General features: G+C 39.0%; 1 protein-coding gene across 1 annotated transcript in view; it reads left to right on the top strand.

Annotated features, from left to right (window-relative positions):
* The window catches only part of HDAC9 (histone deacetylase 9), a 547,732-nt gene that overhangs the window by 424,374 nt on the left and 100,345 nt on the right, over positions 1-23,013 (top strand). Inside the window, exons 17-21 of the mRNA XM_077811396.1 lie at positions 83-190; positions 12,321-12,376; positions 12,621-12,708; positions 16,697-16,816; positions 17,130-17,227. Of these exons, the coding sequence (XP_077667522.1) occupies positions 83-190; positions 12,321-12,376; positions 12,621-12,708; positions 16,697-16,816; positions 17,130-17,227 (470 nt within the window). The remainder of the gene's footprint in view (positions 1-82; positions 191-12,320; positions 12,377-12,620; positions 12,709-16,696; positions 16,817-17,129; positions 17,228-23,013) is intronic.

The raw sequence follows: 23,013 nt of genomic DNA, 5'->3' as shown, positions 1-23,013 counted from the left end.
TTTGTTTTCTCTTATACTCTCTTTCTTTCTTTCTTTCTTTCTTTCTTTTTTTTTTTTCCTTCTCTACTGACTGTTTGCTCAGGTGGACAGTGACACCATTTGGAATGAGCTGCATTCGTCCGGCGCTGCACGCATGGCTGTTGGCTGTGTCATCGAACTGGCTTCCAAAGTAGCCTCTGGAGAGCTGAAGGTGAGGTCTGGGTTGCGTGGTGTGTGGGAAAACGAGGGAAGAAGCTGAAAGAGAGATGTTATTTTTCTGGAGTTGTGGCGAGCGTGGAAGAGGAGAGAGTGGGAAAGATGGTCACTAAGGTGTGGTAATCTAAATACTCTGCTAGGTAGTTGGCAGATTTTATTATTCAAAACCTTCTGTTCACAAGGGAAAGGTTTGCTGTCGGTATACTGTAGTATTTTTTTTTTTAACACAGAGGTGATTAGGGAGCTACAGTCCAAGTTAAAATTACTCATAGTATGTACATATCTGGCAAGCTGTACTGGAATTCCCTTTTGAAGTGATTTTTAATATGATTATTGAGTAGTATGTGTAGCCTCAGAATACCACCCAGAGAGAGGAAAGGTAACTAGTGGACTTGCAAGTTACGGCGGAATAGGGAAATTGTTGATTAGGGAGGTAATGATCCAGGGTATACTTTTCCATCAAACAACTTCAAACTGACTATGCTTCATTGTTCTTCCTCTCCCACCTTATTTTTCTCTTTTCTACATGATCTGAACAGAATGATGTACAAAACCCAAATTATTCCCAGTCTAAACAATTTATAAAAGCTCCAGACATGACAGACTTTGACATTTTATTTGGTATTTTAACACCTCTATTTAAGGTACACCATAACTCTTCTTGAATGCTGAGTTACCCCAATAAGTATTGCTGGAGCTAACATGGCTTCTTAATGCAACTGCGTATACATTTTCTTGTCCAAATGCTGGTGGACTTAGTCCCGTGATCAAAGCCTAGGTAGGAGGTAAATATTTTAGGACCAACAATGTATGTTGGAATGAAATTATGGTGAATTTCCTTCATCTCAATTTTACTTCCGTCAGTATTTCAATTATACCCTAGATAGCGTAGTTCAGTTAAGACAGTACTTTTTAGCTCAATTTCAAACCTGGATGTTGACATTTAGGTGCTTAAATCATGATTATTGTCTGACAGTTTCCTTGTACTCTCCTGTCAGTCTGTCTGTATCCATCTGTTGCCTTTTGTCTTCTACTTAGAGTGGGCAGTGTAAGCTCTTTTGCTCTGCGTTTGTACAGCGCTTGATTCCTGGTCCATGACTAGGGCTTCTATGTGGTCTGATAATATAAATAAATGAATAAATAATAAGTGTTTGTGATTTGAAGCACCAAATGAAGAATTGGGGCACCCAAACATATGGCCATATTGTGGAGCCCTCTACTCAGGTTGAAGAGTAATCCTGCTGACTAAATGTCAGGCCTTTATGCACAGAAGTTTGAAAATTGGACCCTGTTTAGTACTGTGCATACAGTTACAGTGCATTGTTCCTGGCCAGAGGGACCAATTAGGGACCTGTAGAGATTTTTCGCAAGCTTTTATCTTTGTTGACTGTAGGTTGCCCTGCAGAACTTAACAGAGTTTAAAAGGAGGACTAGATAAGAATAAACAGATATGCTGTATGTGCAGTTGACATGACCAGGATCTGCTGCAAGACCTTTATTGCTTATCTCCACGGATTTATGGGGTCTTGCACACTGTGTGATTCTTCTTGGTTGTTTATCTGTGTGTAATGAGTAGCTGAGAAGAATAAAGTGTAAGCCACTGTAAGACCTCAGTTACCACTGAAGTGGTTGCAGTCTGGAAGTCAATATTTTAAATCTAGTGCTAATCTGCGATTTACTTTTTAAATAGTAAATTGAAAATTGAATTTGTCTATAATTTAGATACTCAAAACATTGTCATACATTTGTTTGAGACACAAAATGCAATTGTTAGGAACCCTGCTGATGAAGTCTGCACCTTAGATGTATTGAATCAGCACATTCCCCAGCCAGCCCTGCTGCATCCCCCATTCCTCTCACTGTTCAGCACCATCAACTTTTGGCACTACACTGGCTGACTGTAGACCCCTAGTGGTGGGAAGGTTGTGGAGACTTCTGGCACTACAATACAATTCCTGGTAAACTTTTCTCAGCTATGGACCCTCAACTTGGGTGTATGTAAGCGGAGGCCAGTGTCAAACCTAGGTGAATATTGTTACAGGAGTGCTCTGTAGATGAGAGATGTCTAGGTAAATAATTAATAGATAAGGTTCACTAGATGGTGCTCAGGAATACAGAACATAGTTCATGCGGGTTTTAGGACCAATAGTAGTTGTGCACTACAAATAACTTCTTGTGTATAGCTCTTCATATGTGTGAGATCTTATCAAATATGGCCCATGGACTTCATTGGTGAATTAGGCTTTTGGGATGAGATCCTCACCCCTATGCTGGGCCCTTTAAGACAAGTAAAGGGACCAAACATTCCTGTGGAAGAAGACCTTTGTCCTCCAGAGGGAGCATTCCCTCAGTGCAAGCCCTGGTGTAGTGGGAGGGAAGAGGCATGCTGGGAGTGAGTACAAGGCATTGTGGTGTGGGTGGGGTCAGCGTACACAGTGCTACAACCGATACAACCACCCAGGAATGCTGCCGTAATTCAGAGAGGGCTACATGGCAATCAGAGGTGTGACTGCAAACCCGGAGGAGCTTTGGTCTAGGTAGCTCTAATAAGAATAGTGATGCAGCTGTGGTGCTGTCTAAGTACAAGCCTGCCTGGGATTCTTGTACGTATTCAGGCAGCTAGCCCATGCCACTGCCCATGCTGCCATTGTTATTTGAACTAGCTAGATCAAAGCTAGCTTCGGTATGGCTATACATACTGCAGTCACAACTCCCGATTGCTGTCTAGAGATATTTTTAGAGAGGCTCCCAGAGATAGCCTAAGTTATGTCCGGGACTTCACCAGTCCCTGGAGCAGCCCAGCAGCAAAAGGGCACACCTTTGCTTTCTTCCTCCAGGTTGTAAGTTCTGTGCTGCACCTCTTAGCGGCACAGCACAGAATTTCACCCTTTAATGTTTAATGGAGCCAATAATTGCTTTCTGTGATAGTGTTTGGGTCTTTGGTATTTCCCTAGTGATAACCAAATTGTCATTATTAATACTGGCAACTTTTTAAAACCAGATATTTTACTATTATTATTTATTGTCAGTGCTTATTCATTATTTTAGTAATGCTTTTAAGGCTCTAAAATTAATGTATAAGTATATAACAATAAGTAAATTAATACTATAATTGGTTATGTTTACACATTGCTCAGTAATATTATTCTTAAAAAATACTTTTTCGATGCTGCAATATTAGTTTTACTGGATAGTATCTTGTGAAAATGCAATCTCTGAGTGTCTTTCCCGGTTATGTAATGTGCCTTGGATTTCTTTGGCAACCCTGTCACACCTTCCCATTGACAGAAAAATTAACAGATGTGAAATGGGTTAATTCTTGAACTAATGTAGCTGAAGAAAGGGGCTGCCTAATTTGGGGACTAATTCTGCAGTGGGGGGCCTTTTGTAATTAAGTACTACTCAATGTGAGTAAGATTGCACAACTGGGCCTTTGGAATCCACAGGAACATTTCTGATACTCTTTTCTGCAGTTTCCAATATCCCTATTAAGTGCTACTATAAGTTGGAGTTAATTATTTTAAGCACAATACTCAAAATAAGGATTTCTCTTCATTTTATTTTTATATTCATTAAATATGTCAACATTGGCAATGGCAACACTCTATTCTGTGCGAGAAACACATAAGCACCATATATTTTTAATTTGACAAATATGAAACAGAAGAGACCTCTGCAAACAACTGTGAAGAACTGGTGGATTTTGTCTGGTTATTCCCTTTTGTTTTAAAAGTTTCCATGGCAGTAATGCGCAAGGACACTCAAGAAAAAGGCCAAATCAGTTAAAAGATGACAAGGTCCGATACTATCTTGAGCATCTGGTTAAACTGAACCAAAACAAACACAAGCCCCTTCCCATATCTTCAGGTGTGTGGGTGGGTGTAATTACCCTCTTACTAGACAGGGATCATTTAATTGAATTAAAACAGTTTGAAATTAATATCCCCAGAAACAAAAACTGTATCCTTTTATGGGGTGGTGCTTTGCAATATGTCAGCACACATCAGGAACAAAATAAATTTGCTGTATTCAGTCCTTGTTACTGTGCTGTTTCCCTGCTATTTCTGGGTAACTGGAATTGAACTTGAAATTGTCATTCCAAATAAGTTTGGATACTGATATTGCTCAAGGCTCAAGTCATACAGGGCCAGATCCTGCCTGTCATGCTCATGGAACTAGCACTATAAAATCAGTGATATTATTCATGTGAGGAGGGTAAGCACAATTTGTCCCAAAATATTCTCCTTCTTTGTTACTCTTTAAAAGGAGAGGCATATATATGTTCATTTCCCCCTTCAATAATGCACCTCTTTAAAAAAAATTTTTTTTAATTGCCCATACCCTCAGTTCAGATGTATTGCTAAAATCCAGTTTAGGCAAGCAGGGAAAAAGTTGGTTCAGACTTTACCGTGGGAGAAAGGTATTGAGGCCTGTACATAGCAGAAGACGGCATAGTTATTTAGTAGTCAAAAGATGGGCGGAACATGGATTGGAATACGGCTCTGCTTCTGCTTCAAAGCATCTTTATAAAAGTCTGTGAAATCAGTCGAAGAGAAGCATGAAAAGAGCTTTACTCCTGATCTCTTAAAAACAATTAGGAAAAAAACTTCTTTAAAAGACTATTCTAGGAACATAGGGACTGATTTAAACTTCATTGGAGACTCCTATTGACTTCAGTGGGCTTTGAATTAGACCCATATGCTTGAATATGGTGTTGGTCTCTGAACCACTGTCTCACCTCAGTCTATAAAGTATACGGTCAGACAAGATTAAGTGCATGAGATGCAAAAAATGTGCCATACAGTTTGTCAGATATTTTTGGCAGCACTGAACTTGGATACCAGCTGATTTGCGGATAGAGTGGGATGTTGTAATGTCCATATTGTTTCAATCATCATGGAAGAGTTGAATTAGTTGTGTTACTTGAATGTGTGTTGGTGTGCATAATAGATACTGGGGAAAATGATTTATTTTTTTTCTTCCCATCTTTGTAATATGACAAGTTATACCATTTGGGTACAAAGAACTATACTATTTCTACTTGTTACGTCACATAAAATGACTGAGGCATGTTAGTAATATGACATATTAACTTCATCTGTACCAATCTTCCTAATGTGTTACATATGCAGTTATATATTGATTATGTAAGGAACTGCTTCATGGTTTGTGCTTTACTTTAGCAGGTATTTGTGTGGTACTGTTTTACTGATAAGTAGTTCTATAAGGCAACTTCAGATGTATAGCAAAGGGGGAAATGAAGAACAATGCCCAAATGCATCCCTGTTGAACTACACTGAAGTAAGTAAGAAATATTAAGGTATGAAGCATGAAAGAAAATGAGCCAGATTCAACCCCACAGATGCAATTTTCACCTTCTCCTGGGGTAACTGTTCCAGAGGTGATACCACTGCTACTCTGCCCAAGGAGTTCCGCTGGGGAATGGCAGTTTTAAAATTCAATCCCAGCTCCACTGTAACAGAGGCTTTTCAGCAGAGACTGATTTAGTTTAGCCCCCAGTAAACCTGTCTCTGCCTGCTCCTGTGGCCGTGGCCCCACTCACATTTGGGATTCTGCTGGCCAGCTCTGTGGGAGTGCAGCAACACAAGCCACTTATCTGAGAAGGACTTACCGCCACTAGCTCTCATCTTCCTAATGAATGAATTAATGTCCATGGCAGGAGAGATTTCCAAAGGCACAAAGGGCGGTTTGGTGCTCAGTTCCCACTGACACTCAGGATTAGGTGCTTAGCTGTCATTTCCACCTATTGCAACAGCATCTATGCACACTGAGTTAAAAAGAAAGAAGAAAAAAGACAAACACAGAGTAAATTGCTATCATCAGAATTGCTTTGTTTATAGTTATTGTTATATTGTTTGTATTGTTTTTATAAAAGCTGGCAACTATAATTGCCTAGTATGGATTTTTAAACACCATTTCCTTTATTTGCTCTACTTTTAGTCTTTTAAAAAATGCATTCAAAAACATCTCTTAGATGTTTTCTCCTAGTAATTATGGCTATGTTCATAGCTAAGTGATTGCTATTATTTTATACAACAATACAACTTGAATTATTCACTTGAACTTCACAGCAATTGTCCTTCTCTTCCTATTGTTTGTTTGATTTTTCACTAGGGTAGTTAATATACATGGCTAGACAGGCCAACCCAGGTACAGCCATCTTAGACTACAAGTCCCACGTTTCCAGTTTTCTCCAATGCTGTCATCTTTACAGAATTGTCACGGATGCAGACAAGCAGTTGCGTATTACTCTGTTTCCATCATACAGTTACATGTTTAATGGCGATTTCTTGTGTTTCTGGCCTCTGCTGGCTTCTTTTGTGAGAAATAATGGCATTCCTGCATGTTCGTTATAGTTTCCTTGGCAAATCTACATGCTGCTTGTACTGCTCTGTTAATATCATGAGTTCTTGTACACAGCATTCTTAGACACCAAGGGCCAGATGTTAGCTCCTGCTCTGGCAAATAGCCTTTAAAGCTACCTTAAAACAGACACCTGAAGATTCCCCTACCTCTTACACTCTTGTTCCCTCCACCATGAGGTATGGCATGTCTTGGGGTCATGCTGAAGCAGGATGATTGGAACACAGTGATTCTCATCCAGGATAATAGCTTCAAAGGGACTATTACAAGCTGGTGGGACTTAGAGCAGCCCTGTGGCTACTCCATGTTGTGCCAGGGAGCTGACAGTATCAGAGACTGGAGGAGCACAAAGGTGTTTTAAGGCCACCTTTGTCCCCTCCCATCGGCTGGCTGAATGGAACTCCTGCACAGCTGCAAATATGGCTACAAAATTATTTTTTTTAAATCACATAGGCCAACTATATTAAAAGTAAAGGTATTTAAAGTATGCTACTGTAAAGGATTTTATTTATGAAAGCATGGTGAACTTGTCATATACCCAACTAGTGCAGTCTAAACAGAGAAATGTAGTAGTGTCTTATGTCAATATTGGCCTGATCCAGAAGACTTGTGCACCCAATTACTATGTAAAAATCCAGAAAATTTGTTAAAACAGAGCTAAAGCCCTCCTATTAAAATCAAAGGGATGTTTTGATGACCAAGAATGGCACTTTGAATATTACTATTGTTAAGCCTTAGGTCCCAGCATCACACTGTTTTACCTATTTACACAGTCAAAAGACAAAGAAGGCTAAATTTTCAAAATTAGACAGCCAAGCTGTGTCTTTAAAAAAAACAGGGCTAGCTTTTTTCACACAAGTTGTCCCATTGGGATGCAGCGGCGTGCATGACACTGCAAATGACTGGAACACTTTCTGGGGAGCATTTATTTGTCCTGTAGGGTGAAGTCATGTGAAACTCATTTGTAAAGATCCAAAAGGTGCTTACAGTCAATGCACAAGTGGGCTTATAAATATCATACAGTACCAGTTTTGTACTGAACTTGAGGATAGCAAAAGAGGATTAGATGTCTTTTTTCCAAAGGAACCCCTGCTTCTTGCCGCAATAAATATATTTTACAAATGCTGTACGTTTTTTGTAACAAGATATAATATACTAAATACCATTCATTTTAATACAAAAGTTATATTTATCAATTAACTAGTCAAAGTTGGCTGGCAGTGGTTTCAACTGCTGAATCAATGTTACCCTCTCAGGGCCTGACTGCAAGTTATTAATCATCCTAAACTCTCTTTGAAGCCAATGAGAGTTGATGGTGCCCAGCACCTCTAGAAGTCATTCAGCACTTTGTAGGAATGTGTCCATAAACACATGAATCATTGAGGATGGGTACAGGATATTTGAGAAGAACATCAGTAACCATGATCTTGTTCTCACATTGCTGTGAATGGACAAATTCACATTGTGGCAAAATGCTTCTTAGTCCTATATTACCACATTATGCCGTGGATCCACCATAGAAGATCAGTGCATATAACCTGTACATAAACAGCAGAGAACCCAATAATGTGATGGAAACTATCCTTGACTGCGCATTTCAGCAGAAACAGGATGGATGTCCGATTGTGCTGTTGCATAGCATAGCATAGCATCAAGGAATAGCATCAAAAATACTGAAGAAAAGAATGCTAGCATACATGACTGATCTCCCAGCTACTCTTTGGAAAGTAGGCATCCAGCCACATGTATAGCATTGAAAGGGAGCAGAATACTTACCTTAGTACAGGAAGAGAATGAATTCTCCTTGTTTTTCTCTCCAGTAGCCTGGAGACAGGGTCACATAGATCGAAAATGCATCTTCTCTGTGAATTGAAAGTTTGAATATATGACTCCTCTCTCATTCCCAGTTTGAGCCTGTGTAGACTTTATACCAGTGATTCTCAAACAGGGGTACACGTATGCTGCGGGTATGCAGAGGTCTTCCGGGGGTACATCAACTCATTGAGATATCTGCCTAGTTTTACAACAGGCTTCATAAAAAGCACTAGCAAAGTCAGTACAAACTAAAGTTTCGTACAGACAATGACTTGTTTAAACTGCTCTATATGCTATACACTGAAATGTGAGTACAATATTTATATTCTAATTGATTTATTTTATAATTATATGGTAAAAATTAGAAAGTCAGCAATTTTTCAGTAATAGTGTGCTATGACACTTTTGTATTTTTGCATCTGATTTTGTAAGCAAGTAGTTTTTAAGTGAGGTGAAACTTGAGGTATGCAAAACAAATCAGACTCCTGAAAGGGGTACAGTAGTCTGGAAAGGTTCAGAGCCACTGCTTTATACCATCTTAGTTGCAGGTCTACTCCTTATCTTCAAGTTTAACCAGAGAACTAAGTATATAATGCCACAGACGTGAATCTTTCTTTTAATGTGCATTTATGTCAGTCAGTTTACATATAATGGTTTCTGTATCCTAGTATAAATAGGTGTATGTAAAAAATGTTTTGAATTTATGTGTTCACTTCATTTTCAACATATTGTTCTTCGTTACTCTGTCTATCTCTACAGTGTATTTTTGCATTTCTGTCTATCCCTCAGCCAGAGCTGTTCAGAGCTCACAGTTTGGTATTTAAATATTGCCTAAATAAATGAGCTGACATTCAGTTGTGCTAATATAGAGTATGTTTGTGCAAAGCTTGAAGCTAAAGGACATGTGAAGTGTTCTATCAGTTGCATGAATGTTGTTTTTAAATACTGTGTGTTAGCTGATAATCACTGTACAGTGTTGCTCAATATGGATTAGATTAAATTAACTGCTTGATCACCAGCATAGGGTTTTTTCCTAAGAAAAATGTTTCCCCACATGCCTGTTGTAATGCACTGTATTTCAGTGTAATGTACGGATATATAATGCATGCTCCAGAGGGGTCACATAGGTATTTTGGATGCTCATAGGGGACTGACAGGGTTAACTACCCCAAGATGTCCCAAATTAGCCACTGGTAAGGAAACTAGATCTCCAAACGGATCATTCTAACAATTCTCCTTGCCTTTGTGGATTGCCACAGTAAAGAAACAGAAGAGAGGAGTGTACAATGTATCTGTCATGCTGTCAAAAACAGGAAAGTGTCCCATTTTCTCCCCTTTAGATATCCCCATGATGTACTCTGAGAGATAATCATCTTAATTATATCTATCTTTTGGGAATACTGATAAGGTTAGATAATAATGATCTGTGAACTGAGCAGGGGCAGCTATAATTCTTGCACTGATATTTCCAAATTGTTTTCCAGGATTGAAAGAGCAAAATACACGTCATAACTTGATGAGTGATGCCTCCTTGACTATGTGTTCTCTTGGTTCTCTACCTACATGTACTTGAATGTATATATTATTTAGATTTTCACAAATGATAGAGGGGAGAAACACATCTCAGAATTTGTCTGAATGAGAATGAAATTTGTTACACTCACCTGTGAAACATATTTTGTGAAAAAAGAGGCCGCAAAAAGTACTAAGATTTTAGCTAGCAGTATTTGGTTTGACAGCTATAGGCTAGCCCATCCTCCTTCTGGTTCACTATACTGTATATTAAGTACAATCAGCAGACTAATTACTTTAGACAGCCGGTGCTGTTCAGTATTGCCAACCCTAAGTATTCAAAAATCATGAGTTAGATCCCCCATGGTCCGTTACATTGGCTTTAAAATGATGAAATTTTTTAAAAATAGTAAATTTGGGGTACTTTTAATTTGCCATCTGGCCTTTGAGCCTTCAAAGGTTACATTTTCAAGTTTTTCTCAGCAATTATGAAGGCTAGAAATGTTTTTTTTAATCACCTGACTCCAAGATCTGAAGCTTTATGAAAAACAACAAACCCGATGAGTGTAGGCAATCCTGGATATTCCTCTCTAATGGCTTTGTAGTTGCCTTGGTTTTTGGTTTTCATTGCTGGTGAATTCAATCTACAGGCATTTTCTGTTCAATTGCCAAGGGAGATATAGCTCAGAACTGACACATATATCTGACGTGTGTGTCTCTTTTTGATAAAGTATGAACATTTATATGCAAATGAGGAGTATGACATTGAGAGATGCTGCCGAGTGTCCTGAAGTCTCTAAATGAGGGTCAGTGGAACTTCCTTTGCAGCTGCCTTGGGCTCCGTTTAGACTGATAACACAATAGTCTAGACTCTAGAAAATATTGTAGTTGGCTTCTCTAATTGCGTTTAGCCGGTAGGTTATATGAGATGCTATTGTAATGTTGCTTGGCTGTTAAATTAGCCTTCAGTAAGGCAACTGCTATTTTTACGTTCAATGGCACTTTTGTCTAAGAAAATGGATCTCACATACACCAGTGTAGCTCCCTTGATTTACTTGTAGTTACTCATTATTTACACCTGTGGAAGTGAAAGGACAATCAGGTCCATCGATTCTCATAGTTGTTTTCCTGGATAAGTACTGCAGCACTGCAACCTAACTAGCCTCTTTAGTTCTAATTAGAATAATTTATCAATAAAAGGCATATGTATTCAACAGTACTCTACAGTGTTTTCTTAAAATCCATTGCTGCATTTTGTATGAGAGATTTGGGGCACTCCTTGTTGACTACTTAAAATATAGGTTTGGCTGCCAGAATTATGCATTGATTAGAACCTCATTTTTTTAAATCTCCATTGGCTATGGTTTTAAAGCAGTAGTTGAACACACAAGAGTCCAACTCTGCTCCCCGTCGCATCTGTGTAAACCAAGAGTAAATCTGCTAAAGTAATGGAGTTACTCCTGATTCACACTGGTATAAGAGGGAGTGGAATTTGGCCCAGGTTTTGATTAACAGTTTTTTCCTTATGATAGCAAATTATTTTCATGACTATCCAGCCTACATTTTTGAACAGCAGCTGTCCTGCAAGGATTTATAGATCTTTCCTTTACTTCATGTAGGGGGGACTTCATGGGTTTTTTTTTACGTGATGCATTGCAGTGAATCTGTAGGTTAAGGAATTCCTTGATCATCACTACTTCTGATAGCTGCTGTGTATGAAAATGTTCTATAAAACTCCAGAATGTGTGTTAGAAATTGACTAAGGGAATTCAATAAAGTTGCAAGCTTTGGCAGGCCTCCAAGCTTAATTTATAGACTGGAGAAGAATGAGATTTTCATTGTCCTCCTTTTCTACTCTTAGGAATTGCCTTTTCTGTGTGCGAGTGTAAATTTATCGTTTAGTTTACACAGAAGGTAGAGCCAACATTTCCAAACCATTGTATGTAAATATCAATGCTTTTTTCCTTTCTACTGTTTTATAGTCTGAAATGGATCAACAGGGAGCAATTTAATTTGGATGAAATGTTAATTTGGGTGGATCAGTGATACTTTCTCTCTACCAACTATGAATTCTGGACTAAAATGAATAAATCAGTTATGCTTGTGTCGTACAGAACAATAGCTATTGTGTATATTTGCCATCTATGTGCTGTACAGCTCCAAAATATCTTACTGTTATCCTGGCTATATTAGAGTCTGTCTCTTTGCTTCTCTTTAAGTTATGATATATATGCAGCTTTGATCACATATATTGTTTCTGCTAATTCTATGAAAGGGTAATGGGGGCAGCAAAACGTGCTCAAGAGCCTCTGGTAGAATCCAATTCTGTTTGCCTGCTGTGCTGTGTTACACAGAGAAACTAGCTTTTTTTTCCAAAAAAATCTGATAATTGAAAACCTATCTTGTTCTTACAGAATGGTTTTGCTGTTGTAAGGCCCCCAGGCCATCATGCTGAAGAATCAACAGCCATGTAAGTACCAGGGAATATTGCCCATCTTGGAGTGCTAGGGTTACTGGCAATCACCTGCACTGTGCATGTCTCTGAAGAACTCTAATTGTTAGCAGATGACTGAAAAGGCTTTCTAGGTACTCCCAGAAGCAGATTTATGGCTTCAGAGATCTTATAGGGTTTTTTTTTAAATGCCCTGAACATTATTTATAACTGTTTTCCTGACTGATTTGCTTTCTTATTTCTGTTCTTCTCTATTCCACAGGGGGTTCTGCTTTTTTAATTCGGTTGCAATTACTGCCAAATACTTGAGAGACAAGCTAAATATAGGCAAGATATTGATTGTAGATCTGGTATGTATTCTTGGCAAGCATCACACTTTCAGTGCATCTAGATAAAATATAATGAATTTATATTTGTATGTCAGGCTTTCCTGCCTTTAATACTTACAAGAAATAAAAGTGTGTATTTCCTTTGAATTTGGGAACTCATTAAAGCCAGGATGGCAGTACTGAAACTATAAACATCTATGTTTCACTTTAATGGTGTTAACTGCAACTTAATGAGAAGAAGGCACAGATCAGGGCAACATTTATGGTCCTTAAATGAATTGATACTTCCACTGTTAAAATAACCCAACAGAACCCAAGTTTACTTTTCCCTACAGAATACAGACTTTAAATAGTCTGATATGCTTTAAAGAATGCTGTTGCTTTGGTAACCAAATTGGCCACTTCCCCCATCTGCTTGTTGAGTAACATTGATATTATTAAAACAAATCAACAAGTCATTCTCTCCGAAAAGTTTTCAAATCATATATGCCATCTTTGGATGATTCCCTGCAGGAGAGCAAAATGATTAAAAGTCAACTTCATTGGATTAATCTAGTATTTTAATAGAATGCATTCTTACACAATAGAGTTCTAATTTGTTTAACAGATGGTTTATTTAAATACAGATGACGCTTGGCATGTTGTCTATATTATTTTCATGAATAATGAATTGGAGCTTTGCTTCATACTTAAAGGATCAGCTCAATACACAGCCCAGAGAAAGCTGAATGTTGATTTATGAGCACCATTTTTGTTTTGCCTACAGTTCATGAGGAGGTGTAATAGGTTGTCTGACAAAGCATAGACAGGAAATGAACCCTGGCATCAAAACCTAACCTGTTACATCTGCACTTAATTAATTTTTGCAGGTGATAAAAGATTTAAAGACAAAATATGTTAAAGGTTTTTTGAAGTGCATGGCTTAATAGTCTAAATCTTGTTCATATCTGCTCTCATAATTAAATCTTATTGTGAAGTCATGGCCTTACCATCTAGCACTTTTGTTTACTTAAGTGTGCATACTAGTAGTTAAGGAAAAAGAGAGGGGGGAGGGGAAAGTGTAAGCAAGAGAAATAGCAAATGAAGAAATATATGGTTAAAATAAATATAAAAGTAATTATTGATATTCTTGGAATAGTTTTCAAATATTTATCAGAAGTTTTACCCTATGGTTTAGGAATGCACTGATGGAGAGAAAGAACAGCGCAAACATATTTCTGCAGAAACTCATCAGGATTTGTGAACAAATTCACTTCCACTGTATTTTGTGTCCATTTGCTCACTGGGGTTAGTCAGGTGATTGGGATTTACTAGCATGAAGTAAATTTTAAGTTTATAAACTCCTAGCAAACCTATGTAAAGTTTAGATCTGCTTATAATGTTACTGTCATCCAGTCCGGGAAGAGAATTATAAACAAGAGGCCTATTTGACCAATCTCCACTAAGAAACCCAGCTTGAATTTTGAATGGCAAGTAACGCTCAGCTCCCCTCTGGCTCTCCTCCACAAACATGTTGAGCTGAGCTGGTACGGAGGGCTGGCACAGATGACTTCACCCCTGGAACAGTCACAGTCTGGTCTCTGATCTCCTCCAGGGTCAATGCAACAACGTGTTGCCCCTTCTATGAACATAGAGGCAAAGACACAATCCAAATGTAGCTAATTACCTATGAGAGCACTAATGTCCATTCAAAGCAAAGGAGAACTGCCCTTAGTGGTCTCACCTGAAAGATAACATTGAATCATAGATGTTAGGAGCGTGAAAAATCGACATCCTTGAAAAATGTTACTATGCTGACCTAATCCGCAGTATTAGGAAAAATTCTCCCATCAGCCTAGCTACTGCCTCTTGGGGAGATGAATGAACTACATCAGTGGGAGAATCCCTTCCGTGGATGCAGTCAGGGTCCACACTTACAGAGGCACAATTGCAGCGCTGCAGCTGTGCCGCTGTAGCATTTCAAGTGTAGATGTACCCTGGGATTTCTAATTGACCTTCCAGGCTATATGTTTATAGTGGCGAGCACAATGCGGCCCCAAGCTGACTGAGACCTGTAGGGGCTACTACAATAATAATAATAATAAGTAATAATAATTAATAATATTCAGTCCAGCGCATTCCTTAAAGTTCAGAAATGCTTTGGTATATATAACTTTAACTTCTGTGTTTTTCATTTTGAAACTTTCTACGTCTACGCCAGGGGAAAAAAACACCTCCCTTTCTGCTTTTCTTTTTTCATTCCTTCCTATGAATAAATCTCAGTTTTTGGATTGATCCATAGTTTCTGAATAAGTCATACATTTCATCCAAGAAGGATAGGCTCAGAACCCAGTCCATACACAAACCATATAACTGATTAATAGTAGAATACATTATCCTTACCATGCAGATATCTTTGTCTACTCAATGGCATTTCTGGACTATTTTCATTGGCAAAATTTAAGTTTACAATAGAAAATTATTTTTTTGCAGGATAGAAGATGAAGAAGTATATAAAAGGCCCAAGTGTCTATTTTAATTCCTATAATTTAAAAATTGTTGGAACAAGAACATATTAAAAAAATCAAACCCCATGACAGTAGAAGCCAACTTAAGAATGGAGAGCACAGGCCTTTATATCATTTATTTTTATGTTCCTTTAATTTGTATCTGGTGCCCAGAGATCACAGTGAATAGATGAATGATGAACAGCTGGCAATTTTGTTGAGAGGTTTTGAATAAAATATTTTTTGAAGACTATATATCAGCCCAGACCCAAGGACACTCGTTTGTAATGAAAATGCAGTCAAAGCATTAGGGTTGCTTTTCAAAATATTTTGTTTATTCTCCTTGCGGTATAGCTTCTTGAAATCTATATTTTTACTCAGATGGAGTAAAGAAGCAGAATCAACATCTGAAATCTTTCAGCCTCTTATAAGGTTCAATGTGGAAGTTTAGAAAAAAACCCCAAACCCTTCAGTTTTCTTCCACCACAGTGCACCTGGGTTTTCCCTTTTCACTTATAAAACCCCATATGTATCTAACCATATACTGTACAATGAGACAATTGTGAAGAAACAAAAAAGAAATTTGAAAAGTTTAAACCATTATGCATTATCGTATGCTCATTCTCTAAATATTTTTTAAAATATTTTATTTAAAGAAAGAGATTTCCTGTGCACTGGTGTTCGGGCTGTTATATAATGTTTGAAATATACAAATTGGCTATGGTCATTCCCTGGTTGTGGAAGGCACCATACTATCAGCTCTTCTCTGCCAGATGATTTAATAGCTAATGAGATCATACTGCTATGTCTTTGACTGTTGCCGTCATGATTTTGCAAAAATGAAGTATGAAGTCCTTCTGCATCTGGCATCTTTTGATGTGGATCTAACTGCTGAGGGACTGCTAACTGAACTGAATGTTTCAAGAAAGCCAATTTACTCAGCTGGTCGCAAAGCCTTTGACCTCAGTAGTGGAACTTGGCAAATCAATGAACGCACTTATGGTTAGTGTTCTGTCAAGAATTGCGAAAATGCTCTGTAAACCATAGATCCTTTTGCAAAATACTAGTTTGTAGTTTAAACATTAGTCTTTCTTCAGAGGCCAGTGAGGCTAGTTAATTAAGCCTGAGGGGTTATGAACTGTTGGCAGTTAATAAGTCATAAAATTCCTCCATAAAACAGGATGCTAGATTCCATCACTGAGGCAAGGAGTACAAAGAGCCGGTGTATAAATATCTAATTGTACAAAAGGACTGGGATTTCTCAATGACTGCTCATCTGGAGTCTCCAGGGCACGCTCACTGTGGTTTCCTGATTTTTAGAAGCCAGTTTAAAAAATGAGTGCATTAAAGAGTAATTTGCCTGAAAGTTCAGGAAGTATAGGGGTGGTGGAGGGAGTGGGAAAGAGAAAAGAGGAGGGAGGGGAAGAGAGAGAGAGAGAGAGAGAGAGAGAGAGAGAAGAACTTATCTCTACTCACTGAGTTGGACATTATTGCATTTGTCATCTATTTAATTTCCCCTTTAGGATGTTCACCATGGCAATGGTACACAGCAGGCTTTTTATGCTGACCCCAGCATCCTGTATGTTTCCCTCCATCGCTATGATGAAGGCAACTTCTTCCCTGGCAGTGGAGCCCCAAATGAGGTTAGGTTTATTTCTTTAGAGACCCATTTTTATTTGCATCTTTCAGGTAATTGCTTTGCATGATTACCCCTAATTTTCTCGTCCTTCGCTGGTGCTTTAAATTACACCAGATTACCAAATTGTCCATTGGGACTGGAGGACCAGTAGAGAACAAGTGTATAACCCAGAACAGTCCCTGTCAAACAAGGCTGGGCTGATTTGACATGGTGTTTGATGTTTGTTTCAAAAGCACACATTTGTATGTTTTCTTATTTTTTTCATCTCCCCTTTTCCTGCTCCCCTCCCCCTTTGGCACTTTCCCCTGTCTTTTCAGGTTGGAAGAGGCCTTGGCAAAGGATATAATGTAAATATTGCTTGGACAGGTGGCTTGGATCCCCCCATGGGAGATGTAGAGTACCTAACAGCATTCAGGTTGGTATTTGTTTCCTTCTAAAAGTGCCAAAACTGGCAGTAGAGTGAAAGCTCACACAAGTAACAACTATAGTAATCCTGAAAGACATAAAAAATGACCCATGGTGGAACTAGTTTAAAATAACTGTTTAAGCAAAATGGCAACAAGACCGCTAACTTTTTTACCTCTGACGTCTGTCAAGACTTGCAATTTGAAAAGTTATATCAAGAATATGCAACTTTATACCGGCACTATATAGCAAATATACTACAAAATATATAAAACTAGACTTTTTATAAAATTTATGATTCTTGGAAACATTATAGGTTTTAATAAACAAGCAATTTACTTGTTCTGGCCATCAACTCAAAATATACAAGAAAATGTTTGATAATTTAATCAGTCACTGATAAACATCATTATTATACGATAGCAGTAAACCAACTTTACATCTACCTCCTCACATGTACCACTATTAAAGTTAAATGTAAACAATTTTACCCGGTATGAGAAAAATACGTAGTTTTAACTGCATTGTAATTGTATAGAAGTATAGAAAATACCAGTAAAGTATAATATGGGCCAAATCCTTCACACCTTACTCAGGTAAAACTCCTACTAAGGTTCATGGATTTGGCCAAGAATGGTATCGTCTGTGCAATACAATAAGGTGTTATTTGCTTTAAAATAAGTACCTGTGAAACATAATATCAGTGAAATATCTCATTCTAAATGACGGATCACTCTTTCAGCCATGAAGCATTGGCTTTTGATAATCTGTTTTCATTGGGCCAGAGGAGAAAGAACCTATTTAAAACATGCCCTACTGTACTTACTTCCAGCAGCCCTACATTTCATACATCATTTCCTTTCACAGTAAAGCAGAATGCATTTGGTCTTATTGCTGTGGAAGGGCTTGGTGAACAAGTGCCAGTCAAGACTGGGCAAACTGTAACTGCTGGGAAATACCAGGCTTCAATTTGTAATGGCTGCAGTTCAAAAATGGCAGTGAGTCCACTAACTTGTACCTCTGACCCTGTCAAGACTTATAATTTGAAATGGTTTATCTAAAATATATAACTCTGAACCTGTACGATAAAGCAAATATACCACAAACATATAAAACTTTTTTTTTCTGTAACACCTCTTGGGTGGTCCATGAAGTGGTATGTACAGTATCCAAGAAGGTTTTGTATTTAGACATCACACAACTGAATTCAAAGCCTAAACCCTAAACATAGAAAATTACGATCTGTTACTGTTTTTGTGAAAAGGGTTTTAATTTTACTTACACCATTTGCCTTACTTAAAACAGCCTAACCAAACAGCCAGTTATTTCAAGGGACATTATCAAGGTGGTAGGCCCCAAAATTTGACTCCCTTAAAAGTTTCATTTACTCTGTTGCCAAGGTCAGTCTTGTTCTTTGTTTGAGATTTTATAAAAGCGAGGAGATTGGCTGACTCAGGACTAATACTGGGCTATAGTGCTTCTCACCTCTACGTTCCTGGTTCAACTCCAGCCCAGGTTGGTAGTGAGTGAAATTGTCACCATATTATGGCTTATGTGAAATGAGTTGGTGGTCTCAGCCCTTTTTAATGGGTAGAAGTTTACATCACAGAGACCACTGCCATACTTATCACTGACAGCAGAGACAGGAAATTAATGATCCAGCCTAAATCTATTCCCCACAGGTCAAGTTTGAGGCACATTCATGAACACTGTGGAGAAGCTTGTTTTGCTCCTGTCCATGCTGTGCTGGTGTCATGACTAAAAAGAGGACTTCAGACTTTGAAAGGCAAATTTTAGAAAAAGAAAAATATTGTTATTTATTAAAGAATAAATAATTTTAGCAAGTCTGCAACCATACAATAACAACTTGTTCCAACTTTGAAAAAAAAATACAGACTTTTATAAATTTAATTTTACTACTGTGCCTTCACATAAAAATGTAGGCAGCTTAATTCATTTTATCTAGCTGTTATGTCAAAATTTGGTATTGCCATTCTAACAGTGTCCCTTTAAAACCCATAGTTATGTCCAAATAATGTGGATACCACTTCTGCATTGTTCTACAGTTATTATTATTTTATTTTGAAACTCTTTTTGTGAATGTGATGCTACTAAATAGCATGGGATTGTTTGTAATGGATACTGATGTGCTCCATTTATCTAAAAGAGCAGGTGTAGTAGTAAAAGTGTCCCTTCAGTACCACACCCCTGTGCCTCAAACCTTCCCTGAATAGAACTCCTTTAAGAATAAGAGGATAATTCAGTCTATTTGCCTCAGTAATCTTTGCCTCTCTTTTGAGAGTGCCATCATGAATACAATTAGTACTAATTGTGATGATGGTTTAGCATAGTTGTCAATATAGCAACCTGAATGGAATTTGGAGGGAGGAGCGCAGGTTTCAGGAAGGAGGAGTTTGGAGGAGGCACCATAAAGTCAGTCTGTGTGCTCTTGGCTTGAATGCTAGCTGCAGATACAGCATCTGTGTATATAGTTGTCTTAAAAAAGAGCCAGTTTAGCTCTTCGTTGAGTGCTTGCTCATGTCCATTCCACGTTAGGTGTGTGAACACCTAAGATGATTTGCCAGATTGTTGCCAGAGATTTTTCTCTCAGTGATATTCAGTGGGCCAGCTCTGATGCCCTCTGGTGCTGCACGCTTATGCACATGTATAAGGGGCACTGCCGGCTCCACACCCTCTCAGTTCCTTCTTACTGCCCGTGATGGTTGCGAAGCCTATGCCCATGAGCAACCCACACCCCAGTTGTCTGAAGTGTCTGAGAGACTCTCATATGTAAGACCACTGCCAAATTTGTTGGGACTTTAAACCTTGCACAAAGAAGGTCAGAGTGATCAGACTTAAGGATATCCTAATGGAAGCGGCTCTTAGACCGGCTTCAGAACTAAGCCCCTTGGATTCAGCACTTCAGCCTCTGTGCAAAGTGCTCCTCCGCCACTGTGTGCATCCCGGCACTGCTCTCCATCCCTGGTGCCAAGAAAGAAGCACAAAAAGCAGCACACCGATAGAGGGTGCCTCGCTGCTGCCAAAGAAAGGTAAGCAAGGGGAAGGTGATGGAGTGCGACCCACGTTGGGCCATTCCTCCATCCCTGGTCCCATGGTGGCACCATTGATTCTGCTGAGATCATTGAGTCCAGTGTGCTCCATCTGATTCGACGAAGCACTTCAGGCCCCAACAGCTGCCATACTTCTCAGCTCCGCCTCCAAGACAGGAACCTTATCAGAGAAAAGAGAGAGGTTACAAGTGCTGTCAACTATTTCCATCCACCTCAACCTCCCGTCGGGGTCACAAAGGTTCTCTGGTGGGTCCAAGCAGGCCTTTAGAAGGTGCACCCCAGGGTATTATACCACTTCCTGCTTCAGATCCTGCTTCCTCTTTATTTTTGGACTGGCTGCCCCATGTCAGCCCAGCATGGTCCTGCATAACATTGAACCACTGGATTCTAAATACTATGGCAATTTGTTATACTGTGCAATTTTTATCTACCCCTCCCTCCCACCCCTATTCCTGTCCCTCTTCAGGGACCCTTCTCATGAGCAACTCCTTTCCCAGGAGGTGCAGACCCTCCTATGGATGGGGGCTGTGGAGGAGGTACCTCAAAACTTGAGAGGGAAGGTGTTTTACTCCTATTATTTCCTAATCCCAAAGCTAATGGGGGCCTTCATCCCATCCTGGACCTGCATTGCCTCAAGAGATAGCTCAGAAACTGAGGTTCTGCATGCTCTTCCTGGCCTCTGTCATTCCCTCCCTGGATCCGCCCTTGACTTGAAGGACGCTTACTTTTATATTTCTATCTTCTGTGGCCACAGATGATTTGTCAGGTTTATTGTAAACCAGACTCATTACCAATTCACCGCTCTTCCCAATGGCCTGTCCACAGTCCCCCGGGTTTTCACGAAGATATTGTTGCCTGGAATAATGCCTGAAACCCTGGAACAGCTGACAAAGGTGCTTGATGAGTGCTGTGACCCCAACAGAATGAGAATGTAGAAAGATTCTGATTTTTTTTTACCTGAAACCAAGAAGCAGAAGAGGGGATAAATTCTTAGGTTACAGAGCTGAGAACTCTGGCATCCACATTGGTGACATTAAACATTCCTTAATTAAAGACCCGTTCTCAGCTTACGGAAATGATTGTTGAGAGAAACAGAGAAATCCCTAGAGAAATGCCTCCAAATAGCAAGGGCAGCTAAATGTTCAGGGAAAGGATCAAAACAATAACAACCACTAGTGCAGAACAGGTAAACAGAAACAGTTAAGAGAATGCCAAGTTAAGCGGGTAGTCCACTACAACAAAGCCGAGGACCTGAGGTTGTTACACGCTGGTGAGCAGGTCTGAGTCCAGCTGTCCTATAGTCCAAAAGCAATGGCAAAAGGCAACTGTTCAAGTTGCAATGGGACAGGTTGTATGAAGTAGCAACAGACTCAGGACACTGATAGAGACAAAACCAAAGACAATGTCAGAGTAGCAGCAGTCAGCTGGCACACCCAGACAGATAGGGCCAAAGCCAGGACCAAGAGGATGTAAAAAGAGCATCAGGTGTCAGCTGGTCTGATGTTGAGAAATGAAAAAAATGAGTTATATGAGCAACACAGAGGACCAAGATGGTGCCACCCAACATAATGAAGGCAGTGACAGGGTAGAAGCAAATCCCCCTCCGATAGCGGTAATACAAACAGCCTTCAGAGCTCTGGCTTCTTCCCAGAATTGCCATAGGCTCATTTTTTAAAATGTTGGCAACTATGGCGTAGGGCGCCAATTATTGCTTGATTGACACTAATTTCACAACAGAGGCCCTTCTAAACAATAATGGCCATAGAAACAGACACCCGCTTTTTTCCCTCTATTAGATTTTTGTTTTATAGTCAGGTATTCGGCCTTCATTGATACTTTCGATGTCATGAATGTAATGCTTTATGTAGATATCTGTTCTTAGGAACCCGCACTCACATGCACATAAATGCACATCTCGTCTGATATGCTGATCTATCACCGGATGAATCCAATTAACATGTCTTATTTGTGCTGAACAAGAGTAAATCTCAGTCTTTTCCCCCCTAAAGCAACCTAGGAAAATCCTGTAGTATTCACAGAAGAAGTGAAAACAAACCACCTTACATGTATAAGAACCCATGAACCCAGTTGCAGATGAGCTAGAAGCCTAGTACAGAGCAGTCACTTTAAAAGTGTGCTGGATGAGTGGCTCCCATGGGTGTGCTAGGAGAGCTGTGAAAAACCACCATGCTGGCTTGTGGCTGCCATGTTGGTTTCATGCTGTTTTATCACTTCTTTAAACTGACAGACACTCATTTATGTGCAAAACAAAACAAAAACACATTTCAGCACAGATAGAGTTCAGATCACGTATTTTTTTCAATACAAACAAAAGTTTTAAATGTATGCAGCCAGCTTGAAAATGTCTCTCTCTATTGTGTAAAAGAAAATGTTTTTCCTTCAGTTTCTTTTGCGTTTCTGCTAAGACTGTTGCTTGTATGGTTATTCATGTTAAGTTTAACACATACTGAAGTGCTTGATTTGTTGACCACAAAGAGATAAGTGGAAAATTTAGCTCGATGCTAAAAGACAGAAGGACAAAGCTTTCTATAACACAAGTAGGAAAGTTGATGTTGAAAATAATTCAGAGTTTTCATTCTGCCAACTAGTTTTTATTTTATGCTTGCTTGTTTTGGCATCACTAAACACAACTGTTAATAATATTGAGGGACAGATCTGGATAAATATGAGGCCTGACACTCCCTCTCATTTATTCAGTTGTACA

The sequence above is a fragment of the Eretmochelys imbricata genome, chromosome 2 (genome assembly GCF_965152235.1).
Source record: "Eretmochelys imbricata isolate rEreImb1 chromosome 2, rEreImb1.hap1, whole genome shotgun sequence".
In the NCBI taxonomy this organism is placed as follows: Eukaryota; Metazoa; Chordata; order Testudines; family Cheloniidae; genus Eretmochelys; species Eretmochelys imbricata.
The sequence above is the reverse complement of the archived record's forward strand: the minus strand, read 5'-3'. Positions and strand labels throughout refer to the sequence as shown.